At 44.4% G+C, this 18,551-nt stretch overlaps 2 protein-coding genes across 5 annotated transcripts in view; both read left to right on the top strand.

Annotated features, from left to right (window-relative positions):
* The window catches only part of TCHP (trichoplein keratin filament binding), a 41,548-nt gene extending 35,797 nt beyond the window's left edge, over window positions 1-5,751 (top strand). Inside the window, exons 13-14 of the mRNA XM_085880916.1 lie at window positions 1,566-1,703; window positions 2,825-5,751. Of these exons, the coding sequence (XP_085737042.1) occupies window positions 1,566-1,703; window positions 2,825-2,857 (171 nt within the window). The 3' untranslated portion in view covers window positions 2,858-5,751. The remainder of the gene's footprint in view (window positions 1-1,565; window positions 1,704-2,824) is intronic.
* An 8,923-nt stretch (window positions 5,752-14,674) lies between these two features.
* Window positions 14,675-18,551, top strand: part of LOC147025972 (uncharacterized) — a 60,193-nt gene continuing 56,316 nt past the window's right edge. The window contains exons 1-2 of one of the 4 annotated variants that reach the window (XM_085880912.1): window positions 14,675-15,369; window positions 15,741-16,590. In XM_085880912.1, the coding sequence (XP_085737038.1) occupies window positions 15,330-15,369; window positions 15,741-16,590 (890 nt within the window). In that variant the 5' untranslated portion in view covers window positions 14,675-15,329. Of the gene's footprint in view, window positions 15,370-15,740; window positions 18,060-18,551 lie in introns of those variants that run through there. The other 3 variants (XM_085880913.1, XM_085880915.1, XM_085880914.1) reach the window with 3 other exon arrangements.

Here is an 18,551-nt window from a genome sequence, read left to right as displayed (position 1 = left end):
CCCTTACAGAAAAAAAAAATTGAGGGGGGTATGTCTGATGATCATGGGGGCCAGACAGTTGGTCCATCTCGGCCAATCCAGTGACCTGGAAAATTTTCATTCAGGGCGGCTCGAACGACTTAGGTCCATTGAGGGTGAGCGCCATCCTGTTGAAAAATATTGGGTTGCAGGTCTTCATTCTGTGGTAAGGCACATCCTTCCAACATGTTCATGTAAATTGCTGAAGTTACTTTCCTCCACAAAGAAAAACGGACCCACCAAGTGATCATGGAGAAGGCCACACCACACAGTAACCTTTGGACTGTCGCGTATGTGTTCAATGACCACGTGAGGATTTTCAGAGCCCCAGATCCTCAAATTGTGCCGGTTGACCATCAAAGCAAGCGTTTTCTGTGAACATGACCTTTTTCAGATAAACTTCGTCATCCTCTATGCAACTGAACATTTCTGAGGCAAACACCTTGCATTTGGGTCTGTCATTTGGTTTGAGTTCCTGCAGAATCTGCACCTTAGAGGCATAAAGCTTCAGTCTTTTATGCAAAATCCTGTGTACATTGGTGGTTGGTAGTCCCAGTTCTCTGGATGCGCATCAGATTGATTTTCTGGGACTTTGTTGAAATGATTCATGCCCTCGTTTCACGTCTGCTGCATTTGTGCTTGGTCGATTGGTACTTTTCTGTTTCTGACAACACAACTTCCATCCATCCATCCATCCATCAATTGGGACCATACTCTGTGCAGAGCATTGGTGCTGCCTAAGCAGTCTCCTTGGCTATTGGACACAATCCTGAACGGGTCGCCTCTCCGACATAGGATACCAGCAAGCTGGCACTCATTTTGCCGACCTCTGAAGGATGACAGGCAGAATAAACCCCACTTGGTATTAATTCAACAGCTGAGTGGGATTTGAACTCAGGATTCTAAGATCCCAAGTCAACCATCCTAACCATTAAGTCAACACCAGGCATATACACAACTTCCAGTCTTCTTGAACCTCTTGTACTGCTGTCTGATACTATGATTCCTTCTGTGATGTCTGTGATGATGGATGTCTGTGATGTGTCTGTGATGATGGATTCCTTCCATACCTTGTACGGAAATTACGCTGAAGTTGCGTGTCGGATCTCGTCTCTGAACCATTTGACGCACTGAGCTTTCTCCGGTGGAGTCATTTTCTTTCACATCAAACCACCAGACCTGAAAATATAGAATACTATGAGTTTCTCCATCATATAAGACAAAGTGTATCATGTCATTTGTCGTGTGAAGTATATTAATGACCAAAGTTGTCCAGTTCTTTTTGGAACACCCTGTAAGACTCCACAATAAAAAATCTTTTGTTCACTTTGTCCATGCCATCTTGGAAATTGGCACGATGATTCTCTGATGTTTGCAGTTTTTCCTCCAAACGATGCTTCATACAAACCTACAATGAAAAGAAAAGGATTAAAAAATAAAAATTCATGTAACTTTAATAGGGTTGCATTAATTTTTTTTTTTAAAGAAACACCCTGTAGTTGTACAAATCACTTCCTCTCTGCTTATCTTCCCTTCTCATTTATCAGGTGGAAGAAAAAAATGAGCGTTTTGTGAAGGAGAATGATAAACGACGGGAAGAGAATGATACACATAGGCTTGAAGAGGAGAGAGCTGAAGTAATTGCAGCCAAAATGGAAGATATTCGCCTCACAGATTTTAACCAGGTGATATGCAACCACATAATTACCACACCAGCCCACAACTGCACCACATGGGGGGAGGTTGATTAGTAGTCCCAGTAATCTGCACGATGGCCGCAAGAGCGCCACACGGGGGCCGCAAGAGCTCCACACAGAGGCCGCAAGAGTACCACACGGGGGCCGCAAGACCGCCACACGGGATCCCGCAAGAGCGCCACACAGGATCCCACAAGAGCGCCACATGGGGGCCGCAAGAGCGCCACACGGGCTCCCGAAAGAGCGCCACACGGGCTCCCGAAAGAGTGCCACACGGGCTCCCGAAAGAGTGCCACACGGGATCCCGCAAGAGTGCCACACGGGATCCCGCAAGAGTGCCACACGGGATCCCGCAAGAGTGCCACACGGGATCCCGCAAGAGCGCCACACGGGATCCCGCAAGAGCGCCACACGGGATCCCGCAAGAGCGCCACGCGGGATCCCGAAAGAGCGCCACGCGGGGGCCGCAAGAGCGCCACGCGGGAGCCGCAAGAGCGCCACGCGGGGGCCGCAAGAGCGCCACGTGGGGGCCGCAAGAGCGCCACGCGGGGGCCACAAGAGCGCCACGCGGGGGCCGCAAGAGCGCCACGCGGGATCCCGAAAGAGCGCCAAACGGGATCCCACAAGAGCGCCAAACGGGATCCCACAAGAGCGCCACGCGGGATCCCACAAGAGCGCTACGCGGGATCTAGCAAGACAACAGTGCCACACCAGATACATAAATTTCCCACATTGGCTGCTCGTCACACGGGGCCACAGGCGCACCACGGGGGGGGGGGGAGTGCGCGCAAGAGCAGCACACCGGGCCTGCAAGGGCAACTCAGGAGGCCTCAAGAGAGCCACATGGGGGCCACATGAGCACAGCATGGGGCTCGTAAGAGCATCATACGGGGGCTGCAACGGCACTGCACGACGGCCACAATGGTGTCAAAGAAAACTAAATTTAAGGCTTTTCCGAGTGCATTGCCAACATGGTAATTGCTCAAATAAAATATATCTGAATAATAATTGTACAAGTTCAATAAATTCACTTTAAATTGTCTTGCTCAACTGCCTTACTCCACCTTTTTATCTCTTCCTCTTTACCTCCCTATTTAACCCCTCCGTAGTCGTTTTCCCGGCCTCAAACTGCGTGGACCTAAGTGTCAAATTTGGATCATGTACAATTGAAAGAGGTGTGTTGCGGACTGTTCCAGCCACAGACAAAATTCCATTTGCGTGGAGGTCACATCAGTTGAAGAATGTGCTTTTTGTCTGGATTATTTTAAGACAAGGAATGAGGAAGTGCTGGTTGGTACAGGTTTTGAGAAACGTGGCCGAGCATGTGAGATGTGCTGGGATTAAAATGGGTGGTTTTATAGGCTGGAAAATGAGAGGGTAACCTGGTGCGAGTGTGTTTTTGTAAGTACCTTTTATTGACTTGAGGGCATAGAAATATTTGATGGTTTAAATAACGTGAAATGTCATCTTACAGACTTTTGAGGTCGTGCATAATAATATAAATAGAATGTTTTGAAACAGCAATCATGGGGGAGATTAACTAACACAACCTCATATATGCCTCTTGATTTAGTTGATCTGGATCATGCTCCTGAGATCGAGTTTTGCAAGTGTGTGTGTTTATATGTCTGTCTGTCCAGGCCTTAACTTTTTTAGATCCTCGTGGAGGATCTCTAAGTCTTACTCACGTTGTTGTTCTTCATCTTCTTCTTGTGGACTTTTTTGTTTCACAGCCTACAGTTTTCATCGAAACTTTCTGAAACTTGGCGTATATATGTAAAAATACCCTGCTCAGACAGTAACCATCTCCGATTTTGAAAATTCCTCCTAGAAAAAAAGTTATGACGTCAAAATATCTCAGCTAATGGAAATCGCCGAAAAAATTATCTCCGAAACTCGGCAAGCTTTTTGAATTCTGTTTGCGGGAATCGAACAGGGCATTAGCAGAGATGAATTACCGCACATATGATACATCACTATGACGTCATATAATTTTTTATGACGTCATTTATATTTTTTGACATTTTTTGTTTCACAACCCAGAGTTTTCATCGGATCTTCGTGAAACTTGCCATGCATATGCAGAAAGCCCACGCGCAGGCAGTAACCATCTCCGATTTTGGAAATTCTTCCTAGAAAAAAAGTTGACGTCATAATATCGCCGCTAATGGAAATCGGCTATACCATTATCTCCAAAACTAGGTAAGCTGTTTGAATTTTGTTTGCGGGAATCAAGCCGGGCATTAGCACAGATAATTTATCGCAAACCTGATACATCACAATGATGTCATATTCGTTTTTATGACGTCATCATTAAGAGGACGAGGATCTTAGCTCATTTGAGCTTGTTTGCTTACCTTTGAGCCATCCAGTTTGTTTTGATTCCCAAATCAACTATAAGCCGTTGACTCAGGGCTTCACAGGCAGGATGTTGCAAACTAAAATGTGTCGTCCCTTGGATGGATGTTAAAGTGTGTTCCATCCGCTAAATTCCATGTTTTTCACGAACAGTTATCGCTGGAACCCTGAGCAAATTCTGTATTTTTGCTGAAACGAGGGGTAGCTATAGTGAGTGCTCTTGTCTTCTCAGGTTTTCCTTGACACCGGATTACACTGCTATATCAGAATGTGCTGGCTTTGTCGGTGGCATTGCCGACACTAAAAATAAATTTGCACACCAAGGTGTTATCTTCTCACATGTGAATGGATGTCTTTGGCTACGAAGAGAAAACCAATTCACAACCCCAATACGCTACATTAGCAAGACAAAAACGGCACTTCCGAACTCATTAAAAAAAAAAATTCCAAATGTGCACGTGCATTTACATTCTCCACAATGCAATTTTAAAGGTATGAAAACTCAATTGTCATGAAGTTGCAACGAGGTAAAGAGCTGACTTCTCTTCAACATCGAATGGTTATCGGGTGTAGAAGCTTTGCAACATTTCTGTTACTTTCTAAGTCAACGGGCTCGTGGTACGAGAAAAGGAACGAAAATAGATTGATCTTGCCAATGTTGGCAATAGGATAGGTTGGCCAAATATATTGATAGATTTGTCAAAGAGGAGCTCACAACATGGAATGGTGCAATATCTACCAAGATCTAATAACTCGGAAGAGTTAGTGATGGTCTCGTACGAAGTCTTGGTGATCGGCCCTGAAGTGTGCTTCTTGTCAAGGGCAAACTAACAACCTGTTAGAAATCAAATGAATGGTGGTGAATTAATAACCCTGTATGTATTATTTCTGTCCCATTACTTTTGATAATATAGTATATTGAGATTCTTGGTTGGTAAAGTTCCTCCTGATACTCCAGTGCTGTATTTGGTCAGTTATTTGATTATATTTACATTCTGTGTGAAAGTAAGTCTTGGTGGTATTGACTTTGGGATGAGCAGACATGGTGTCAAGGTACATTCACATATATACGGTATAGGCATGTGGGAAATCGGACACTTCACATATACACGGAAACGGATACGAATGTGAAACATGTCACAAGTGCGGAAATAGGGTTTTCCTGCACAAACGAGCAAGATGCCTCCAGCGATGTCAAAGATGAATCGTGCTCTGTTGGACGATGAGTTTCTAATTGTAATATTGAGTGTTTATAAATAAATACAGAACTAGAGAGTTCATCGAACACCTTACCCCATGCAGTCTTGAGAACGAAGGACTTGGGCGAGTTCCATGACCAACAAATTTGATTGATCGAGATGTCGTAAAATGCCATAATGTTTTGTCCAAGTAATAAACGGAAGTGTTTTGAAAGTGTCGAAAAGGCGATTTGTGTTCTACGGTGGTGAAATATATAATTCTTTTTTTTTTTTTAAATAGATTTTAAAGACAATTTTTCTTTTTAAGTTTACCACTGTTGATACAGTGTCTTTTACACCACCTTATTTAACACATTACATTAGTTTTTGTGTCTGTTGTTCATGTCCTTTATGACGTCCTTAAAAACAGTATGTTTCCTGTTTGGAATGCTTTCAATTTTGTTTCACTCTCAGGCAGACAGAGTAAATTTTTTTTTAAATCACACCCGTGTCCAAAGGATGCCAGTGGTACAGTTTGGTATTTCCCTCTCATGATGCTTGGCAGCTCGAGCTCCTCCTTGTGTCAACGCAGCATCTGCACCTCTTAAAAAATTTTTTTGAAGGACAGACGGATGGACATACAAAATATTGAAGCGGCTACATACACCGCTTAAAAATATCTCACTCCTGTCTACGCATGCGCGATCGGGACAAATTCAGAACCAAAGTACTGCAAAATTACAGGTTCGTTTAGGCCTAAGTCACATTTGCTCTACGGCGAGGATACAGCGGCCGTACGCCCTCTGAATTGACAGTAATGTGCGGCGGCCGCAGAGTTTCTGTGGTGGCCTCAGGGTGGCCCTACGCCGTTTGGCTATCTTTTACAGGCCGTAGGGATCGCTGTGGAATTATAACGCAGAGTTATAACTTTTTTCATTTTAACGTTCGCCGTAGCAACTCGACAAGCCGAAGGAAAAAAAAAAAAACTGGTTAAAAAAAATAAATAAATTAACCCACTCGTTACCGTCCTTCTGGCCGCACGTTCGCCTTTGGGCCCCCCTGCGGTCCCCCTGCGGGCACCTTGAGGCTACCTGGCGTCTGCCTTGAAAATTCTATGGCCGCCGCAGGGCCCCCTTAAGGTTACCGCGCGACATCAAATCAAAGACCGTACGGCAACCCCACGTTTTCGGTCTCCACAATTTCTAAATACGCCATGCGGCTTCCCGAAAAATAAAAACATATGTGACTGCTACATTGTGTGACCGTGGAAATACTGCGGCCGCCCTATAATTGCTAGTGGCCATAGATTTTGGAGACCCCACGGCCACTGTGGCAAATGTGACAGGCCTTACCGATTCATGGTCAAAATATATCTTTCAATTGAAATTAAGTTGTTCTTCGATCATAAACTGATGTTTGGAGACACAGACAGACAAAGTGAACCAATTGCTTCGCCCCACCTTCGCGTTCGTAGGGTGAAAAGAAGCAATTGAAAGGAAAGTGAATTTTTGAGCATCGATGTACTCAGTGAGTCTTGGACCGTATAAATGAGGGATTCTCTTTACCAGCTCCATTAACTTCTCAACTCCTTCAGCACTGATCAGAGGAATATGGCACGGCACAGTTCTCAATGCTATACGTGATGTCATAGGTGGCACTTTGCGTCCGGTGGCATTGCCGATCCGATTTCAATCTCTAAAGGCGCTGTCACACCTTGACTATTTAGCCAGCGTATGCCGACTTGTGAAAAATTTGTCTAAAACGCTGGCACACGTCGAATACGTTATGGGTAAGTTTTGTATACGTTAAGAGCACGCTGAAAAACTGCCATACGTTGTAGTACGCTGGCTTTCATCGTTGTACTTTGTGGTTGTCCTCAAATTTTAGCATGCTTGAAATTTTACGACGTATGCCAGCGTATGACACACATTCCGCTACGCTGGCCATAAGTTGTAGGCACGTTATGCGATCGTTGACACATGTCGACGTACGTTACTTGTAAGTTACTCATAAGTCAAAACACGCTGAGTTAATGATTAGCATACCCAAAACTTATTTATAACCTTTGAGTAACGTGTTGTAGGCATGTTACACGATCGTTGACACACGTCGAGGCACGTTATGCGATCGTTGACACACGTCAAGGCACGTTACTTGTAAGTTTCTCATAAGTCGAAACACGTCGAGGTAATGCTTAGCGTACCCAAAACTTATTTCTAACCTATGAGTAACGTGCTTTGAACGTATGTGTAACGTACCTCCAACGCATATTGACTTGTGTAGACGTATTTGATTGACGTCTTCCGGACGACCACAGAACTTGCTGAACGTGTTTCTAATTTACAGCTACCGTATAATGGCGTATTGGCAGCGTTAAAAAAAAAACAACAATAACTTCCGATGTTTCGTCATGTGCCGTTATGTCACTCCGATTGCCTCTTCAGTTTGCTCATGTCTTATTCTTAGTTCCTCCTATGTGAATATTTTCTGTTTGAGGATATTGTCACGTCGACGTCGAAACTTAAAAGCAAATGTCCGAATATATTTTAAAATTCGTGATAGACTAAAAAATAAAAACAACAACAACGACAACAACAACAACTTCAGATATTTCGTCACGTGCCTTCACGGAGCCAAGGAGAAAAAAAGAAAATGTGCCTTGACAGAGAAAATACGTTTCGGGTATGCTAAACATTACCTCGACGTGTTTCGACTTATGAGTAACTTACAAGGAACTTGTGTCGATATGTGTCAACGATCGCATATCGTGCCTACAACTTATTCCCAGCGTAGCGGAACGTGTGAGCCATACGGCGAGTACGTCGTAAAATTTTCAACATGCTTGAAATTTCACGACGTACGAGACGTACCACAAAATATGACAGCATACTTTATCGTTTTTCAGCGTGCTCTTAACGTATACACAACTTACCCATAACATATTTGACGTGTGCCAGCTTGGTTCGGCAAATTTTTCATAGGTCGGCATATGCTGGCGAAATCGTCAAGGTGTGACTGCGTGGTTGACACTTTCAATTTTCAGGCGGTTATGATTTAAATCGGCGTGCGGCAGGTTTTTAACAGGCTACGCCACGAGTTCGTCGGAAATACTTGCAGCGCGCTGTGCCTAAGTTAGACTATCGTTGGGCATAGGTTGTGAATGCCGACAACAGGCTAAGCATTCATTGCTATAAGTTATCTATAAGACAACGAAACGTTCTGTGCCCGTTACTAATATGTTATGCATACGACCAACACGTTATGAATACGACCAAAACTTTACAAAAAACATCAAAATTTCAGCGTACGCCAACGTTTTACATACATTTTTATACGTTGCCATTGCTGGCTAAATCGTCATGGTGTGACAGCGCCTTAATATGGTGCGATTGGAATAATCGTATCTGTACGCGTATCCGTGTACATATGAGCGTAGCTTCATGCAAATAAAAACACAGTAAAGGCCTGTGTACTTATCTGTGATGGTTTCGTTTTTTAAAACTCCCTTTACCCCCATTTGTTACCATATTTGCCATCCGCTGACTATATATGGCAACTGTTTAATGTTTCCATGAGCCTCGACCAGATGTTTAGGTGAAGAGAATGTATGAAGGGTTTAAAAGACAGAATTTTCACAAAGAGGACTGCTGTGAAGATCAGAGAGCTCCTGGGAATATTCTGGGGAGTCATGGCGTCAAATGTATTGTAATTGTATTATCAAGCCTACATTTTGAATTATCCATGCATTAGATGCACTGAGTGAGCCCTTTGGTTTGCTTTTAATAACTTCTCCCTTTTCATGATGTCATGGGGATGGAAGTTTCTGTTGTTTGCTGCAATTAACAAGTGAGTGAAACCAGGCTATCAAGCCAGCGAGGTTACTTCTGCAAAATACATAATACCTCTGCCAAATGTGGGTACAAGAGAATATAATGAGAAAAGGGGAAGGGTGGGAGAAGAACGTTGTTGGTGAAGGGGTTAGGGTGGTTGAAAGGAGGTGGAAGTGAGCGGGAGGAAAAAAAGAGGGTTTTTTTTTTGGGGGGGGGGGGGTGCTGGAAGCAAATGTCTTTGACATATTGATGGGATGAGGGTGGAAAATGTCATCATTTTGCCGACCTAATGTGTAGGTTGTTCTATTGGCCTGAGAACATCAGTTTATTAAAGTCAAATGTGCTTGTTTAAAGTAGTGACATCTCACATGTCGAGTTACGTCACATGATGCGAGTGATATGGAATGTGTTGAAACAAAAATATCGTTATAATCATGGTTTGAACCTTTCCTCGGGGTATGTTATTTATTATCTTGCCAAAACGAAGTTTTTGCAAGATACGTTAGCTTGTATGTTTTTTTTTTGTTTTTTTATCTTGCCAAAACGAAGTTTTTGCAAGATACGTTAGCTTGTATGTTTTTTTTTTTTTGTCTGTAATCATGTATAAAAAATTCTGCAGAGCACAGTTATCATTGGAAATTTTTGTAACTTCGCATATCAGAGGCCTATAGAGGTCCCTTTCAGTGCACAAAATTTTGAAGGTCAAAGGTCAAGGTCACTTTGTCGCAAATCAGGGGAGTCGACGAAACCCTTATATTTTGAGTAATTTTGATCGGATCGTCTTCAAACTTCATGGGAATATAGTTCATGGTCTGGCGCTTAGCTGATTAATTTTTGGTGGCGATTGGCCTTGACCTTCATGGTTAGCGCCTGAGGTCAAACATATTTGACCCCAAGGTCAAATTTTCAAGTTTTAGGAACCATATCGTGTAGTACCTCAGATTGAACACCTCGATGAGTGCTTTCGAGATATGTCAAGCTTGAGACATTATGACGTCATTTGGTGACGTTATGAGGCAAACGCATATTTTTCATGGTTACTCTGTAGAACGATTCTCATCGGAATCTCTCGTAGGCAGATATTCCTCAAGGAGTCACTCCTGGTGGATGGCAGCTCTGTTCACCTCAGTGTGACTGTAAAGAAGTCACACGTGGTCACCTTTTGGCAAGATACGGGTCACCCTGCGGGTGACGTTTTTTTTTATTCTTCTGTTCTTCAATTGTCAAAACGTCATGCACAGTTGTATATTTATCCAGTTCCGTAAAGTCTCGTCTGTCTTCTGGTGACATTCATGATCGTATTTCTCCAAACATCGCGATCCTGCATTGCTTCCCAAAGCTCTGGTAGAAACAGCTTGGTTGGAGCCTTTACTCCATCCATCCAGCATAAACAAGGTCTGCCTCATCCTCTTCTTCCCACAACCATACCCAACATGACTGATGTGTCCAAACCATGACAGTTTCTGTTTTAGCATCAGCACTTCTTATGTGTATGAGGAAAACTATGTGCATCATGGGCTAACCACGTGCCTCGTGGTTGCAGCAGGTTGATCAGCATCTCAAGGAGATGGGGATGGGCCAGGCATCTGCCTGGGGGATGGCCAGACAGAGGCCCCTGGAGTACCGGCAGAAAGTGGACGCAGCGACTTGCTGCTCCGGCGCATGCTCCCATAACTGACCTGACCTGACCTGACTTCTCATGTACAGTGCCTTCAGAAAGTATTCACACCGGTCGACCTTTTCACATTTTGTTGTGTTACAGCCTGAATTTAAAATGTACTATATTAAACAATTTTTTTTTGTCACCGATCTACACAAAATACCCCATTATGACGAAGTGAAAACATGTTTTTATAAATTTTTACAAATTAATTAAAAATGAAAATCTGAAATGTCTTGCGTCAATAAGTATTCAACCCCCTGAGTCAATACTTTGTAGAAGTGCCTTTGGCAGCGATTACACCTTTGAGTCTTCTTGGGTATGTCTGTTTCAGCTTTGCACATTTGAATTTGGGGATTTTCTCCCATTCTTCCTTGCAGATTTACTCGAGCTCTGTCAAATTGGACGGGGAGCGTCGGTGAACAGTGATCTTCAAGTCTTTCCACAGATTCTCAATGGAATTCAAGTCTTGGCTTTGGTTGGGCCACTTAAGGACTTTCACATTCTTGTTCTGAAGCCATTCCAGTGTTGCTTTGGCTGTATGCTTGGGCTCATTGTCCTGTTGGAACGTAAATATTCACCATAATCGAAGGTCTTTTCCACTCTGAAGCAGGTTCTCCTCTGCATTTGACTTGGATTTGACTGCATTTGGCTCCATTCATTGTTTCCTCTATCCTTACAAGTCTCCCAGTCTGTGCTGCTGAAAAGCATCCTCATAGCATGATGCTGCCACCACCATGTTTCACGGTAGGGATAGTGTTAGATTGGTGATGAGCTGTGCTCTGTTTACACCAGACGTAGCGCTTTGCTTTCAGGCCAAGAGTTCAATTTTCATCCAATCAGACCACAGAATCTTTTGCCTCATGCTCTCAGAGTCTTTCAGGTGCCTTTATACAAACTCCAGGTGTGCTGTCATATGCATTTTTCTCAGGAGTGGCTTCTGTCTGGCCACTCCCCCATAAAGCTTAGATTTGTGAAGTGCTGCAATGACTGTTGTTCTTCCGGCCAGTTTTTCCATCTCAGCGAAGTAATTCTAGTTCTGTCAGAGTGGTCATTGTGTTCTTGGTCACCTCATGACCAAGGTCCTTGCTCATTTGCTTAGTTTGGTCAGATGGGCAGCTCTAGGAAGAGTCTGGGTAGTTCCATACTCTTTCCATTTCCTATTGATGGAGCTGACTGTGCTCTTGGGAACTTTTAACACTCCAGAAATAGTTTTATACTCTTCCCCAGATCTATGCCTCCTCACAGTTCTATGGGTCCTTGGACTTCATGGTGGAGTTTATGCTCTGACGTGCACTGTCAGCCGTGGGACCTTATATAGAAAGGTGTGTTTCTTTCTGAATCATGTCCAACCAATTGAGTTGGCCACAGGTGGACTCCAATCAAGTTGTAGAGACATCTCAAGGGTGATCAAAGGAAACTGGATGCCCTGCAACTCAATTGGGAGTGTCATAGCAAAGGAGTTGAACACTTATTGACTCAAAACATTTCAGCTTTTCATTTTTAATTAGTTTGTAAAAATTTCTTAAAACATGCTTTCACTTTGTCATTATGGGGTATTTTTTGTCGATCATGACAAAAAATTTATATTTAATCAATTTTAAATTCAGGCTGTAATACAAAATGTGAAAAAGTCAAGGGGTGTGAATACTTTCTGAAGGCACTGTATATGGAGGTCTAATTTCATAATTCCCTGATTTGTTTGTTGTTCTTGCAGTCCATGGAATTTTTTACTTTTTTTTTTGTGCGTACATTGTCGAGGCTCATACGAGAGCCAACACACAACAAGGGGGGGGGGGAGGGAAGGACAAAACAGTGGGGTACAGAGACTTTAGGAGATCTGTGGAAGGGAGAGGGATGGGGCAGGGTACACGGGGCAAACAAGATGGACATTACAGGGACTTTCAGGACCTTACACAACAGGGAACTTTCGGGAAGTAAGGCAGGGAATTTGAAGGAGGTAGGTTTGGGGTGGATTAACGGGGGGGAGAAGAGATCGTAGTTTTGGATGGGGGAAGATAAGTGATGGTGGTGAACAGCTGTTTTGAAGGCCTGGAGGGAAGAATGAGATCGAAGAGGGTGTGGGAGTTTATTCCAAAGGTTGGAAAAAAGAGGAATGAAAGAGTGAAGGTGAGCAGTGGTTCGTGATTTTGGTAGTTCTACCAAGAGGGGGTTGCTGTCGGACCTTGAGCGCCCTACGGAAATATGGGGGGGGGGGCGAGACTGGAGAGGAGATGGGGTAGAAGACAAAGTCCATCGACCTGCCTGTGGTGAGAGGCCCAAAGACTCAGCCTCACCGTGGGAGATACCAATGATCCTAAATGCCTTGGTTTCCACATCGTGAAGCTGAGAAAGGTGAGAAGCAGGAACACCAGCCCAAGGGGAGAGCAGTACTCCATCAGGCTGTGGACAAAAGCTTTGTATGTGGTCAGTAGCTCATGTGGGCTGAGGAAGGACTTTGCATGACAGAGGATGCCCAGTCGGCGACTGGCTTTGGAGGCCAGGTTGGAAATGTGGCTTTCCCAAGAAAGATCATGGCAGATAGTGAGACCCAGAAGCTTGAAAGAAAGGACTTCTTCCAGAGGATTGTTGAGAAAGTGGATGGGGGGGGGGGGTTCTAAACGGTCCTTTCAAAGAGACATAGTGAGAGTGTGAGATTTGTCAGCATTGAAAGACATGTTCCATATGTTGGACCAGTTTGTGATTTTATCCAAATCTGCAGAGAATGAAGAAGCTGCTGCTGCTTGTTACAGCCATAGTGCTCATCTACGTTTTGCGTTGTCTGCTTTTTTGAAATAAAAATACACAAGGACGTCACATAATGTTTCCAAATTATTTTGGACAAATGAATGGGTTGGCCTAATGTCGAGCCAATTGCACTTCGACTTCTTCTGGTCTGTATAAAGTTGGATCAAGCTGGATGACCGTTAACCAAAGAAAATACTCGTTTAAATAGATGACAATGGAGGGGTAGACTTCCTTTCACTCTGGGTACCCTGTTACCTTTGTCCCTAGTACAGTGTTGTGGGTAGCAACGAAGGAAGGAGAAAGAGCAATGAATACCTCCTCCACAAGCCAACGTTAGCTCCTCCACAAGCCCACATAAGCTCCTCCACGAGCCAACGTCGGCTCCTCCATGAGCCCATGTTAGCTCCTCCACGAGCCCATGTAAGTTCCTCCACGAGCCCACAGTAGCAACTCCACAAGCCCATGTTAGCTCCTCCACGAGCTCACGTGAGCTCCTCCATGAGCGAACACTCACTCTTCCATGAGCCCACGTCAGCTCCTCCACGAGCTAACGTCAGCTCCTCCATGAGCCCACGTCAGCTTCTCCACGAGCCCATGTTAGCTCTTCCACGAGTCCACATCAGCTCCTCCACGAGCCAACCCCAGCTCCGACACGAGCCCACGTCAGCTCCTCCACGAGTCCACGTCAGCTCCTCCACGAGTCCACGTCAGCTCCTCTACGAGCCCACGTCAGCTCCTCTACGAGCCCACGTCAGCTCCTCTACGAGCCCACGTCAGCTCCTCTACGAGCCCACGTCAGCTCCTCCATGAGCCCATGTTAGCCCCTCCACGAGCCCACGTTAGCTCCTCCACGAGCCAATGTCAACTTCTCCATGAGCCCATGTTAGCTCCTCCAAGAGCCCACATTAGCTTCTCCACAAGCCCATGTTAGCTCCTCCACGAGCCAACATTCACTCCTCCATGAGCCCACGTCAACTCCTCCACAAGCCCATGTTCGTTCCTCCACGAGCCCACGTCAAGCTTCTCCACGAGCTCATGTCAGCTCCTCCACGAGCCAACATTCACTCCTCCACGAGCCCACGTCAGCTCCTCCACGAGCCCACGTTCGCTCCTCCATGAGTCAGTGTTAGCTCCTCCACGAGTCAGTGTTAGCTCCTCCACGAGCCCGCGTCAGCTCCTCCACGAGCCAACATTCACTCCTCCACGAGCCCACGTCAGCTCCTCCACGATTCCACATTGTATCATTCATGAACCTGTATTAGATCCCCCATGAATCTACGTTGAATCCCCCATGAGTCTACATTGGGTCCTCCATGAGCCTACATTTAATCCTCCATGAGTCTACATTGGGTCCTCCATGAACCAACTTTGGATCCAACATTGGCTTAAATTTCAGTACACAAAAAAGAAGAGAGTAAAATTATTGAGTGTAAGGTAAGACATGATTATATTGAGCAATTAAGTGCAAATTGAAAGGTTGAACATTTGAACAAAGGATGGAGGGAAGAATATAATTTGAGGAAGAAGAGGCGTCGGGCGAAGCCAGCATGCACATTTTGTGGAGGTGGAGCCGAGGAATGTCCAAGAATGATGGTTTAGATTTGACCACTTTCGCTCGGAAGGCGTGGCTGAGGGGATCGCTCCGTGTTCATTTAAATGGCCCTTTAAACGGGCGTGGTCAGGGCACCACGACTGGACCCGTTCCGCTAGCTACATCACCACCCGGCTTTGTGTTCTTTCCTCGCACCGTGTTTCTGGTCCAGATGTCGATCCCACAGACATTTGTCCCAGAGTCTTTTATTACGTCTCTGTAACTCCCTGTTCTCTGGGTCTTCACGCCATGGACCATTCCATGCTTCTGGTGCTTGCTCTGTTTACAGGTTAGTTCAACGTTTGTGTGAAATATCTATGCTGGATTCAATTATCCAGACTGTCTGCCATCATGGGATTCTTAAAAAAAAATGAATGAATGAAAATGATTGATCTCTTCATCATGGCATTTGCATAGAAGAATTCTTTGAATCCCTCCACTGAATATTTAAATATTTTTTACAGGTGTTGGTGTGTGTGCAATGTGAATATTTGTGGCTGTGAAATTATAGACGAGGAAATGGACTGCAATGATGTGATGGAATTTATGTCAGGACAAACAAAAGATTGTGGAAAAGATCAATTTATTTTCACGAAGTGATATTTACTCTTGTCTTCACCCCCCCCCTGGTCCCCCACCTGGTTCACCTCCTGTCCTCAGCCCTGAACGTCATCGAGGGGGTGAAATTTTCTATTGAGGGAGGTCAACATCCCTGGATCTCGCTTCCAGTCTATCCTCAGGAGGTGACTGAGGCTGTGGCTTGGGAACACGGCTTCGGCCGACGGTGGAAACAAAATCTCCTCATTATTCCAAATGCTGTTGGAGAAGAGACTATTTTGAGTCAAGGTGGGAGACAAGAAGGTCCGCTGATGTTGCAGGCTTCTCTGGGCCTCCTTTCCACACGGACGGCATTGTTCGAGTACAATTTATCAAACTCTTCAATGCCTCCGCATGCATTTCTTCAGTCTTGGGGTTTAGACCTCGTTGGCTTTCCACTTACCCCAAAACCATCACCTCTGACCCCAACCATTCACATACTGTTTTATGTGAGAGCTTTGAGCACTTGGAGGATTTCGGGAATACAAATCCCACGACCCTTTATCAAATTAAAGATATCGAGGCCGGGAAAACGAGACGAGGAACATGGAGAAAGGTCATTGTCAGGACGGTGCCAGCTTCATGAGGCCCAATCCCCATTCTGTGTCAGTACAGTAACCATACCAAGTTCTTGGTTTAACAATGACCAGGTCACGACCCCAAAACTTCTCTTACGAGCTTGGCTGCCAACGTCAAAATATGACATTGCTTCAAGGTCAAGTCAGGGTCGATTGGTTTGGATGGGGAGTATACCGCTGGATGTTCACAAACCAGCCACCCTTGTTACCTTGGGTATGGGGCTGGTGGTCTGGATTCCTCATGACCCAGTTTCTGTCGGTGTCAAGTTTGGAGTTTTGGTCGGTGTTGGGGTCGTGGTTTTAGGAAACGAGACCGAATTGGAGGTCGTGTTAAGGTAAGACGGTTGTAGTGGAGAGACTTCCTATGCATTCCCGTCTTGATTGTTTTGTCTGCCACCAAAGGTGGACAGAGGTTATGCTTTCACCCCTGTCTGTCTGTTTGCATCTTGGCAAAATAAATTTCACCAAGTTTGTTTGTTTGATTGATTGTTTGTCTGTCCGCTCATCTGCAGCCCAAACCGCTCGGCCAATCATTCTGAAACTTTCGCAGATAGTAGGCACCTTCCCTGCGAGGGCCAGTGACAAAGTTTCATAAAAAATGATTGAGGTGTTATGATTTGACGTTGCAACAACGTAAAACATGTTTTGGGAGGTAACTCCAGAACCGGAAGTCCTATCGACTTATGGTTGACGCCAAAATACTCTGCGTTCAATTTCCAACAGCTTTCTAATTTGAATTTACTAATATACCCACTCATTATGGGAGAGACAGGAAGGGTGATGTTGTTATCCTCTCTGGGGCATAAAGATCACAGTAGATCTGTCATCTCATGGAGGAGTAGATCTCGTCTTGGGTCCGTTATTCTGTGGGGAATGCCACAAGCATATAAAGCCTCAAGGATGTCGGGATTCCTCCAGATTTCCTTAAGTTTAGTGTTAAACAGAAGCAGCGACTGCTAAAAAGATAATCCTATGTGTTTGTTGTTTATAATATTTTTTGATTTCTGGAAGGCCTCTTCTTCCCCGTCTTCTTCATGGCACTTGCCCCACAAAATGCCAAGATAAGCTGTTTATAAACGTGAACATGGTGTTTGTCTCGAGGAAAAACCCTGTTTAGGAGAGGGGATATTATTCGCATTAATATTGTTTTGTAATAACATTAATATGATGTTATTATCATTAGTGTTATTACTTTTATTATTAGAAGCTGTCAGTTAAAAGTTAGATGGTATGGCCAGTAAGCATTGGTTGTGGTATTTGTGGATAAGCATTAGTAAATGCCTATAAATGAACGATTAAAATTGACGGTTGTATGTTTATCAGTTGGTGTAGCACGAATCGTTGAATTGTATTATAAACTGCTTGATATAATGAGCTAATTTTGACTGTGGATGCCAGTATTGAACTGCAAAATGTCTGATGAGATTCGTGAAGATGCTGGAACATTCTGAGATGAAACTTCCAGTATGGACGAGAATCACATTTGCTGGAAGGCACGGGATCATTGTGTGTTACGATATAAACCTGCGAGAGGGAAGTGGAGAGAGACTGGTGACATGTGACGAGATGTGTGTATCAATCGTGCCCATGCTCGATTTCTCTCTGATGAGTGATTGTTAACATCCACAGTGGTTGTTAACGTGTGGAGCTGATTATAATCAGGTTGATTAAAACTCATTAAGATTGTGTCTCAGGAAAGTATTCCTTTGAGCTCTTCAATCATTCTCAACGGGCCCACGCACGAGAGAGAACGACGCAACAGGACTCGATCGTTCGACAGCCCCGGAGGACGAGGTGAACACGCGTGAGTTGAGCCAGCAGGACAGGGATACTGGGTGGCAACAACTCAATGCGGGAATCTGAATTGTTCATTGCATGTAATGGTGAACTTCCTCATTACCACTGCCACCGAAGGTGAAGGAGGTTATGTTTTCACCCCTTTCTGTCTGTTTGTTTGTTTGTTTGTTTGTTTGTTTGTCCTGTTTGTGTACAGGATATCTCAAAAAGTTGTGGACGGGTTCGGATTAAATTTGGTGGGTAGGTTTGATGTGTGACAAGGACGAACTTATTTGATTTTGGTGAAGATCCTGATTCGGATCCGACTACTAGAATTTTTAAAGTGATTCTTCACCATTGAGAGATTGAGCCAAAAACGATAAATAGCACGATATCTCAAAAAGTTGTGGACGAATTTGGATGAAAGTTGGTGGACACGTTGGGTGTGTGACAAGGAAGAATTGATTCCATTTTGGCGAAGATCCGGATCTATATCTGGATACGAGAATTATTTAATTTC

Source organism: Eptatretus burgeri, chromosome 5 (assembly GCF_056783735.1).
Source record: "Eptatretus burgeri isolate ZD-2024b chromosome 5, Ebu_testis_v1, whole genome shotgun sequence".
NCBI classification, from domain to species: domain Eukaryota; kingdom Metazoa; phylum Chordata; class Myxini; order Myxiniformes; family Myxinidae; genus Eptatretus; species Eptatretus burgeri.
Note: the sequence above shows the minus strand (reverse complement) of the source record. Positions and strands in the feature narration are given on the sequence as shown.